Here is an 11,404-nt window from a genome sequence, read left to right on the forward strand (position 1 = left end):
TCCTGATAAGATCCAGAAGCAACTCTAACACCACTCTACTCAACTTTGAGACTATGTGGCGGATGGAAACTGGAGACAAAGAGGGTTCACCTGTGTTACCTGCATGTCATTATCAGGAAAGTTGTTCCCAAGTTGCAAAAACAACACCCCCATCCATTCTTACCAATCTCTGAGGATTTCTACTGCGCCTCTTTCTGCTACACTTCAACTTTCTTAATGTTTGTCATCTGCTGCTTATTTGGGTTTGGGTCCCACGGGGCAACTGTATAAGCAGACATCCCCAGACTGAATAGGACACCCTCCAACCCTTGGCTGTGTCTAGAAATTTTATTTTAAAAAAGTTACAAAGGGCAGCCCTGGCAGAGTCTGAAAATGCGTCTAACTTACTGTCAGCAATGCAAACCAAGCTCTCCCTCTGGTTGTATGAGGACAGAATGGCTCGTAACAAAAGGCTATATCCCGTGCTCCCCAAGATCCCCCACAGGACACGATGAGCGATGGTTGTAAGCCGTCTCCAAATCCAGTTTTGCTTCTGCAACTGCCCAAGCCACATTCAGTTTGGCCTGCCACTACCACTTACCTCAGGTGTCCTGAACTCTGGAGGGTACACTGATCACACCCCTCATTTCAGGTTCAAAATTGTTTTAGAAAATGTGAAAATAGTAAGTATTAGTCCCTTGATCTCCAACTTTCATAACTGGGACATGACAAGATTAAGCTATGCAGGTGGCTGTAATTAGGCAAGGCAAGGCAAGTTTATTTGTAGAGCACAATTCGTACACAAGGCAATTCAAAGTGCTTTACAGCTACATAAAATCAAAAAAGGCAAATACAAACATTTCATAAAACATAAAAATAATCATCAATTAATTCAATTAAAAGCAAAGAGGGCAGATAAGATACTTTCAGATGTCATGTGCACAGCTAAATAGAACTGTTTTCACTTTGGATTTAAACATTGTCAGAGTTACACTCAAAACTCCAGGAAGAGGAAGGTTTCTGTCTTTATCCAGTCCTTTTAATTGTTTGTGCATGAGCGTGGCAGTTGTTAAAGCAATCTATAATTTTACATTGATGTATATAACGAGAAGCAGTTATATACATTAACTTTATAAACGACCAACAATTGTTCACAGAAAATTGAGAGAAAAAAAATCCATCACCATGTCGATCTACATCCCACAATTTTGCATTTAAAGTCATTTAAAGTGACTCATTAAATAATTGAGAAAGGAGTGCTAATAGACTCAACACAGTAGACAGGAGGCCCAAGCTGAGTGCCACAGCAGTATGAATGAATGTAAACTAATGTTCTCATTACAATACACCAAAGTTTATATAGACCATATTTCATTTAAAGGTGTAAAATGGCTTTTTAGAAATACCTAAAAAACAACACTATGTTTGCTGACACACTGGTGTTGTAGCAGTTTTAGCTTCTGCTCTACTGCAGTTTTTAAGATTCCTTTTTTTTCCCTTGTTCAGTTATTCATCTGTTTATCCTGTCACTTTTGTTTTCACTCTGTAACAAGAGTTGATGTAACATGTTACATCAATCCATGTTTATATAAGCTGCAATTGTGATTGATAGATACAGTGATGCCATTATCTGAATACCGTACATTATGAGAATTTCTAACACTTACTTGTTTTTTCTTGTGTCTTCTTCTAGCGATCTCGATGAGAAGCGCTCAGGCAGCCAGCCATCTCTATGTGAGGACAGTAAGCTGGGCAGTGAGGATTCTCTGGCTGAATACGGAGACAGTGTAGACATCCAGTTCAACGAAGATGGCTCCTTCATAGGCCAGTACAGTGGTCGAGGTCACGTTCCTCATGGCAACGAGAGCTCTGATCCGGCCTCACCAGTTAACCTTGTCCCCCATCCCCCCATTACTCCATCCATGTCTACCATCCTCAAGCAACCTAGCTAGACGCACTTATACATTCAGATAGCAAAAGAATGCATACACATAAATATCTGCAAGACAACACAAATGGACGGACCTCTTTGGTTCAACTCTAACACTTGCAGTTGGAGTGTAAGAACACACACCTGTTACACACTAACAAACTGATTGTGCAACAAACTTTCGAAGTGCAGCTTTCTACAGGATGTCGCATCTTTTCTATTCTGTGTTTACACATGCACACTAACAGACACACATTTACACCAACAAACACGTTAATCAGATGGTCCTTCATTCTTATGTAAGGAAGCAAGGGGGTAGATGGAAAAGTGGAGGACAGGGACAAGCTGCTCAAGTCGTTCTTAAGTTCAGAATTTGCTATAGCAGAGGCACTGAACTGTTGCCTGTACTGCTCAGTTTCTTATAATGAGTATAACTTTTGATATGACAGCTGCCTAACTCCCAAACAACTGCACTACCAACTACAAAAATGAATCAGTCACATGAATTTTTGCCAGTGTCAGCAGCTACAGAGATGGCAGTGAATGGTGCTCTGCTCAGCAAGGTTGGTAAGCTTTTACCAGTAGCACCTTACTTTTTAACCCTTTTCTTATTTTACAATCAGTTTTACGATGTAAGCCACAACTCATGTTTGAGAAAACGTGTTAATGTAGTTTGGCTTTATGGGGGATTGATGATCTCTTTGTTTACAAGTAGGATTGATAAGACACTGCCTCAGTTTGATGTATGATTTTTATGAATTTCTAAAAACACGACTGGTGAAACATTGCTTTGTAAGTCACTAGTATAAGACGAAATAGAAGTTGCGAAGAGAATTTTCATGATTTTGATCAGCTGCTGTAGCTTAGCCCAGGGGCTGACATAATGTAGAGTAAACAGTTGTGCCCACCCTATCAATTTTGTTCAAAAATTTAAGCTTAATTTGGTTTGCTCAACACAAAATAAAATCACTTTGAACTCTTGTTGTAAATTTCGCAGTTATCACTTAATTTAACTCAGAAGTCACCCTTTTCTGTTATTTATTTATGTTTATATGGATGCATCTGGGATCCACTATGACAGCAGTGCAAAACTCTTCCCAGTCTTAAGATGATAATAATAATATTTAGCCTATGGGTTCAATACATGACAGGTTTTTTGTGAGTTTTCATTTGTATTTGGTCATGCTATCCAATTCTGATCCAGTGAGATTTGTTGCTGGAAAACAGCTGAGCTTCCTTCCTTCTCTTTCTTTTTCTCACACAATAATTCAATCGTGTGCAAAATCACTATGTAACAGCAGTTAATTAAATGTTAATTTGCTTCTTTCTTTTTTTTTAAATGCTCTGTGTGCATTTTGAAATATGTGAAGATATTTTTGGACTTGCATGTGTTTTATAAGTTGCAGTGATGTTATCCTCAATGCAGTTAATGAAACAATGAATCAGCTTTCCAACAACAACAGCAGAGAAAAATCTCAAATGTTGAAGTACTATCAGAATAGTGTCAGGCTTTGAATAATAGTTGTGCCTCTCAGTTTTTGAAATGCATTTTCTTGAGTGAAATAGGATCAACATTTTAATCATTCCAATCACAAAATATATTTGGCCAGCAAGTGACTAAGTCTTAGCTACATCAAATGCCTTTTACGACACATCTGCTTTGTTTGATCAATTCAGGGCCATGGAATAATGTGATCAGAGAAAGACAACAAAAACGGAGAGTATGGAGAACCAAGAAGAATGAAAACTGACAAAAACAGAAAATCTCATTTTTTTTCACATGCTTTGAATGTAAATTAAACTTTGAGATAGTCATTGTCTTTTACTTCTGCTTTTTTTATAAGATAATCAAATTGTATTTTTTTTATTATTTGTTGCTGTGTTCGATCTTGTGTTGCAGTAGCTCTTTGCTGCAGCATTTTGTACTGTATGAGACCTACAACCCCCTCACGCCTCCTCTCCATTTCCTTACCCCCGCAAATACATACACAAACACATACACACAACTAACATTGTCTCTTCCTATGTTTTCCTCTTGTGTCATTAGCTTTGAGATTGTTTAGAGAAGACTAGCGATGCAGTAGATAATACTGTTTATTAAAATGCCATGTTGTAAATGTTGACATACATACACATTGTCAGTGCAAAGGGTTTTAATTGACTTGACTGAGGCTATGTTCACACTGCAAGCAAAAGTGGCCCAAATGCGGCTTTTTTGTTTGTTTGTGACCCATAATTTAATTTTTTGTGACAGTTTTAACGACAAAATTTGGATTTTTTTTCAAATCAGACCGAAGTTTTTAAGTCTTAACGTTAATCTCACATTTCATTCGACTTTTACGTCATTGAAGTGAGACAGACGTCACAATTCTGCGCCGTAAGTGACAGAATGCGTCAAGATAAAATATAAACACCTAGAAATGCACTCAGAGTGCAGACCTCCGCCAACCGCCAACCTACCTGTGGATAGCGAGCCATGTATGGACATACGTTCCTGATGTGGGCTACTTGTTCTTTGGCGCTGTCAGCAGAAGAGGCATTCCCTTCTCCCTATTCATTATTGAACAGCAGTGTTCGCCGTTATTAATTATTATTAATATTATTATTATTATTATAATGTTTTGTCGGGAAGCAGTGTTCGCCGTTATTATTACGCTATATGCAGTTATGCACACTGGCTTGCCGTGCAAGTAAATCCGCGCACTATGCATTCTGTCTGGCTTTGGGCACGCTATATGCAGTTATGCACACTGGCTTGCCGTTGCAATCTTTTGTTGTGCTAATTACAGCAAATCCGCGCAATATGCATTCAATCCGCGCACCATGCATTCTGTCTGGCTTTGGTTCTGTTTGGCTTTGGCACCTTGAGGTCGCGCCACCTTGTGGCAGGTCGCAAGATTGCAGCACGAACAGACGAACGAACATCCAGACATCCAGACAAACCAACAGACAAACTCGGGCGATCACATAACCTCCTTGGCGGAGGTAATAAATTAAACAAGCATGGGAGACCCCATCACACATCATTAAAATTTGTGCTCTTTTTTCTCAACTTTCTTCTTCCCTTTTACAATTGGTCATAATTTTGTTGGCTTTGATTACACAACAACTTAAAAATTGACACACACACCCTGACGTGTAGTATCCATGTTTACTTCCGTAAATGCAGCCTGTTGCCTGTAACGTCACATCTGCTTCATCATATGCGGGTCATTTTGGGGGTGTAGACTATTCACATTGGAGTCTGAAGACGGTTGTATTTAAATTATAATATGAACAACCACAGAAAAAAAAATCGGATCTCAGCAAAAAAATTGGAATTCAGCATTAAGACCTGCAGTCTGAATGTAGCCTGAAATGCATTTTCTGCCTCCCAGAATAAATCAGCACTAGACATCAGTTAACATTAACTAATACAAGGATTTGTTTTGTTACCTTCCAGTGACCGAAGGGCTGCACTGAAGGTGCTGTTAACAGTGGCTCCAACTGCCCCAGAAAAACATAAAAAGTGTGATAAAGGGTGTGATGGGATAGAGTTGGAAACATACTACAATACTAAGATATCCTGATGTATCTGCTTGTTGCATTGTGCACTGTACTGTAGCTGACAAACTTAACCCTGATCGTGAACTAATAAAATAAATATGGACTACGCATATACCGAACAAAACGGAGTATGTGGCTGTTTCCTCTGTTTGAATATGAGTATGTGTGCCTTTTCGCTGTTGTTTAGTTAGGACTGAGAATTTTGAGGAAGTTATTTCTGCAAGTCTTGAGAGGATCAATTCTGGTCCCGCAGAAGGTTTTGAAAACCAGTGAATGCACTTGGTATGCTTTGAGTGATCATCTACATTTGAAATACCTGAACTGCAGTAGATTTACTATAAAGTTCTGATTTATATCATTATTAATCTGTACAACTGGGAAATGTTATGTCAATATTGATAGATTGATTATCTTCACTGTATGTATCCTTGACAAGTTAGAACATTTTAGATCATCTCTACCTCTACAAATGAGAAACTGCTGAAGAAAAAAAGTCACACTAATGATTTATTGCACCACCAACTTTGACTTAGGATACACAACGTAGGATACACATTTGTTGTGTCATCATTTGAATAAACTTATGCAATGTCCCAGCATTTTGCATCAAGAATTGCAGACATTTTTCATCAAGACCTTGTGTTGATGATGGGTGAGTTGGACCGCGGTGTAAAGTCAGCACATCCCCAAGATTCTCGATGGGGTTGAGGTCTGAACTGGGAATCCATGTGTGAAAAAGCCCATCCAACACACTTTCACAATTTGAGCCAAGTGAATCCCAGCATTGTCATTTTGGAGTATGCCCTTGGTAGAAAAAAAAATCTACTGATTAAAAAAATATATATATTTACTTACAGTATATTGAGGTAGTGTACTGACCTCATATTTTGGGCACATAATATTGCAGAAACCATCCATCCATCCATTTTCTATACCCGCTGAATCCATCGGTTGGGTCGCGGGGGGGCTGGAGCCTATCCCAGCGGTCAATGGGCGAGAGGCAGGGGACACCCTGGACAGGGCGCCAGTCCATCACAGGGCCATTGCAGAAACCACCCCAGGAATTTTTTTTTTTTGGCCCCGCAGTCTATTCTGAGGGGTAAAATATAAAAATAGCAATATACATGTCCGCTGAAAATTCTAAGTAACTAAACAAAAAAAAGTTTTTATAAAGGTCTGAGAAGTATTGAGGGCTGTATCATGCTATACAGGCAAAGTGGGATTTGCAAGCAATGGGAGAAATTAGTGGTTATCAACTCTGGAGTTAAAGGGGAAGCAGAGAGTATCTGAGATTGTTACCTAAACTGATACCATATCTTAGCAGTGGCTATTACCACCAGATTATTTGTAAAATCAGATGGTTGGTTGGTATAGGGAAGATAAACAATGCAGCAAGGGAGAACTTACCTCCCTCATCGATTGTGCCCCCCATTCTGCACCAGGGAATTTCTGGGGTTTTCGTACACATCTTATATTTCAGATGCATTGACTTTTTGAGCCAACCAATAGTACATATGCTGATTTGGTAAAGCAAATCCTTGGCTAAATTTACATCTCTGAAGTAAGGATTTATTTCACTTTGTCATTGAAGATGATTTGTCTATAGGATCAAACCACAACAGACTGGTGGTGACAGAGGTGATTGCTTTTCCTTGCTTTCCAGGTGTGCTGGCTGAACAGATCCACAAAACAGGGCCACAAAAATAAAGTGTTTTGCTTCTCAAAACAATATGCGTTCAAAAGTGTAATACATTTGCATCACAAAATCGTTGTGCAGGAAAAAGTCCCTTGGCGCTATTTTCTCTCCCTTATACCACTCGTGATTGCCATCTGCCGATAGCCGCACCTGTTACGGTGTTTACTGCGAATACGAAGGGAGACAAAATGGCGCCAAGCGATTGTGAGGTCTGACTTTTTCTGGATTAACAATTTTGTGATGCAAATGTATTACTCTTTTGAACGCATATTGTTTTGAGAAGCAAAACGCTTTATTTTTGTGGCCTCAGCCAACTAGCCGGACTACCTTCGTCAACGCCAAAACGAGGCCGGAACTCTGCTCACAGTACGCAGCGGGAGGTAAGAAAATGTTCATAAATGATATTGCTCGTATGGGATGTCATACAGCTTCATGTCAAAATTGGTCAGAACTTGCTTAAAGGGATAGTTTGCCTAAGGTTGAAATGAATGTGGTGAAGTTTCTAAAAACGGTACATAAAAGTAAAAAACATTTGAATTCCTGTTTGATTGAACTGTTGGAGCCGACCGTTCTCCAAAAAGGCAAGTTGGTATTTGTAAGGACAGACCACTTCCAGTTTCAGATGGAAGTCCTATTTCCAGTGCGCAGGCGTATTGACACGCAGATGTGTTCAATGTGGGACGAAGAGAGAAAAGCCTCACCCTTCGACCTTTGACGACCTCTATCCGATGAAGGTGTGGAAATAATAAAATGGATCATTTCAGAATGAAAGGTTCATTTTTAGGAAAGAAGCTGTTAATAATAATAATGATAATAATAATAATAATAACTTGGACTTATATAGCGCCTTGGGTACCCAAGGTCGCTTAACAAGAGAAAAGAAGGGGGGAAGGGTAGGGCCGGGCGGTGGGTTTAAGAAGAGTAGGAAATGGAGAAGAGATATGTTTTTAGATTCTTTTTGAACTGTAGTAGAGAGGGGGCAGAACGGATGTGAAGTGGCAGATTGTTCCATAGGGTAGGGGCAGTTGAACAGAAGGCCCTATCTCCATATGTTTTTAGTCTGGTGCGAGGAACGGAAAGTAGGTCCTTGTCTGAGGAGCGCAGAAGCCGTGACTGGGAGTAGGGGTGGAGGAGATCAGAGATATACTTAGGTGCGAGTGAGTGGAGAGATTTGTAGGTCAACAGAAGGATTTTATAGGTGACGCGTGCTTTGACTGGGAGCCAGTGCTGCTTTAGGATGGGGGTGATGTGCTGCCAGGGCTTGGTGTGAGTTAGCACCCTGGCAGCTGAGTTTTGAACATACTACAACCTGTCAAGGGCCTTACTGGGTAGCCCAGACAGGACACCATTGCAGTAGTCCAGACGGGAGGAGATAAATGAGTGGATGAGGGTCTCTGTTACCGAGTCGGATAGTGAGGGCCGGAGTCTTGAAATGTTTCGGCAGATTTAGTGATACTCTTGATGTGGGACCGAAATGAAAGGGTGGAGTCCAGGATGACACCCAGGTTCCATACCTCTGGTGATGGAGAGATAATATTTGATTATCGTAGAAGTATGGGTCAAGGCGCTAGCATGGTTGCCGCGTCTGTCACGGCGGTGTCGCACCGTGACGTCAAAATGACGTTTCAGGCATGGCGCTTCCCTTGAAAAGACGGCGCAGCGCGTTGTCGTGCACCAGTCGATTTTTGTAACTTGGCTGTGCCGAGAACAACGAACCGGATGGACCGATGTGAGACCAGGCTCAGTGAGGAGGTGCGTTTGTACAGGCAGCTGTACGAAACTGCAGTGAAACAGCACAGGGAGCACGTAAACTCCCAAAACTGGTGCACAGAGATTGGCAGAACTTTGGGGAAAGAGGGAGAGTTCTGTAAGAATGTGTGGAAGAAGCTACGGGACAGATACGTGAAAGCAAAGAAGAGGGCAGAGACTCTGTTGATGCCGGGGGCTTCAAACCTTCACCTATATTAACTGAATTAAAAAATTAAAATGATCCGAAAACTGCAGCAGTATCATTAATTACAGTATTCTTGCTCTTGACAGCGGCATTGTTTTCTTCTCCACTTTCGTGGTTGTAGAATAGCGGTAACCTTAACGTAGCAGCGCCACCTCTGTGACGGAGAAAATTGCAACTACTGGCGCATCGACTTGCGCTGCTTGCGCCACTATACATGGCGGGCACGAAATCCTGACGTCATCAACACCGCTCGCGCTAGCAGACGCGGCAACCATGCTAGAGCCTTTAGGGTGGAGAAAAATCCTTGTCTTGACCGCTTCAAAGATTGTCCCCTTGAAGGGTGACAGGGATGAAAAACAGGTGGTTGTATCATAAGAGTCCTGAGAATCTTCCTGTTTTAGTTGACAAAGAAACAGGTGGGGTGATCTGATTGTTTTATTGTATTTTATTAATAACCCCAGCTGTTCGAGGCGGATGGCCACCCTTCCTGTGTCTGGTTCTGCCAGAGGTTTCTTCCTGTTAAAAGGGACTCGTTTCTCTCCACAGTCGCCTCAGGCACGTTTGCAAGTTCCCATAAGTTGTAAATAAATGTAAATTAGGGAAGGAATTTTTCTATTTAGTTTTAGAATTGTCATTTGACAAAAAATGTTTATTAGTTTCAGTGACATTTATTCATTCATTCTACTTCAGTAGTTATCAAGATTTATTCAATAATCTGTTTGTTTGTGAGGTTTAATGTTATGTTACCTTTAAGAAAATAAATGACTATTTGTAAAACAAAAATTGACTGAGAAGAGATAATTTTTCTTTAAAAGTTCTTCTAGGTTTAATTTACCCCATATGGTGCAACTTACCCCTAACCTGGGGCAAACGAAGCCATGAAAACATTGTTTGTTATAAGAAGCCATGTTTTTAGAACTCTTTGTCATAGATAAATTCTGTTTATCTAGAAACAGCCTGACACAGCCTGAAATGAGGTTGGAGGTTTTCCTTTTACTTCTGCCTCATTTTCTTTATCTTGAAGACGACATGTTTTTTTTTTGTTTTTTTAAGTCTCGTTCTATTCATCTTATCCCCGTTTTTATAAAGTTTTAAATTGAGAAATATTTTCTTTAAATTTAAGCTTTTGCACAAGTGCAATAAGGGCAATCTGATCCATTTTATTCACTCTTTCTTTGCCTCTTCAGCTTTTCGTCTGCTTCCTTGCTCCTCCTTTCTTTACCATGCAGTCAAATCATTCACTTTGACATCACTGCTTTAGACCAATGGTGTTCCTGTTTCCTTTCTCATCCAGCTAATTGGTCTCTTTCTTGTCCTTTTAAATCTCACTTTTGCAGTCATTCTCCCTCCAGACCAAGCCTCGTCTCCAACTCCACTTCTCCACTTGCTCAAGGTGGAGCCTGAACAGAAACCCACCACCAGTAGCTAGACTCCAAAGTGTTTCCTATCAGCCATCATGTCATTTAACTGTATTTAAAAGAGAGTGGTTGTATTTTTTTCAACTCCAGCTTATGTACCGTTGATAACAACAGTATATATCCAGACGTGGCCATCAAACAGGCCAGGGAGGTCAGGTACCAGGTAGTTCCTTGGAAAGGATATTGCTCGACTAAAGAACATGTCTGAAAAATACAAATCCATTGTTGAAAAGCTTGCAAACATGATGCAGCACCAGTCTAACCACCAAATTCTTGATTGAACAAATACTAAACGAAAATGTAAAAACACTTTGACAAACCAAGTCTCCCCCATGAGCTGTCACCTTACCGTGGTGGGGGGGGGGTTTCCCAATGAGTCTGGGAGCTATGTTGCCCCGGGGCTTTAAGCCCTGGTAGGGTCACCGATGGCAAACAGATCCTAGATGAGGGACCAGACAAAGAACAGCTCATAAAACCCCCTATGATGAATAAAATGATTGGACAACACGTTCTTTGCCTGGGCGCGGGTCACCAGGGGCCTCCCCCTGGAGCCAGGCCCAGGGGTGGGGCCCGGCAGCGAGCGTCTGTGCCCATGGGACTTGGTTGGGCACAGCCTGAAAATATGACATGGGTCCTCCTTCCGACAGGCTCACCACCCATGGGAGGGGTCGGGTGCATTAGCCGCTTTCGGACAGACCGTTCTAAGAAAGTAGTTATCAGAACTACCCTCCTCGAATTTCGTTCTGATAACTATCCTTCCCCAGCGGAACTGTTTCAGTCTGCATTCGCACATGATAGGGACTGATGCGCCGCGCGCAGCCGTCTGCTTCAGTGACGTGTTAGCCGTTAGCCGTTTAGCGCTACATTCAAACACAAAACAA

The 11,404-nt window shown here is 41.1% G+C and overlaps 1 protein-coding gene across 5 annotated transcripts in view; it reads left to right on the top strand.

Annotated features, from left to right (window-relative positions):
• The window catches only part of LOC142390025 (neural cell adhesion molecule L1-like), a 92,578-nt gene extending 86,999 nt beyond the window's left edge, over positions 1–5,579 (top strand). For all 5 annotated transcript variants that reach the window (XM_075475341.1, XM_075475343.1, XM_075475342.1 and 2 more), the window contains one exon: positions 1,673–5,579. In XM_075475341.1, coding sequence (XP_075331456.1) covers positions 1,673–1,931 — 259 coding nt within the window. In that variant the 3' untranslated portion in view covers positions 1,932–5,579. The remainder of the gene's footprint in view (positions 1–1,672) is intronic.
• Positions 5,580–11,404: the final 5,825 nt, after the last annotated feature.

The sequence above is a fragment of the Odontesthes bonariensis genome, chromosome 10, assembly GCF_027942865.1.
Source record: "Odontesthes bonariensis isolate fOdoBon6 chromosome 10, fOdoBon6.hap1, whole genome shotgun sequence".
In the NCBI taxonomy this organism is placed as follows: Eukaryota; Metazoa; Chordata; class Actinopteri; order Atheriniformes; family Atherinopsidae; genus Odontesthes; species Odontesthes bonariensis.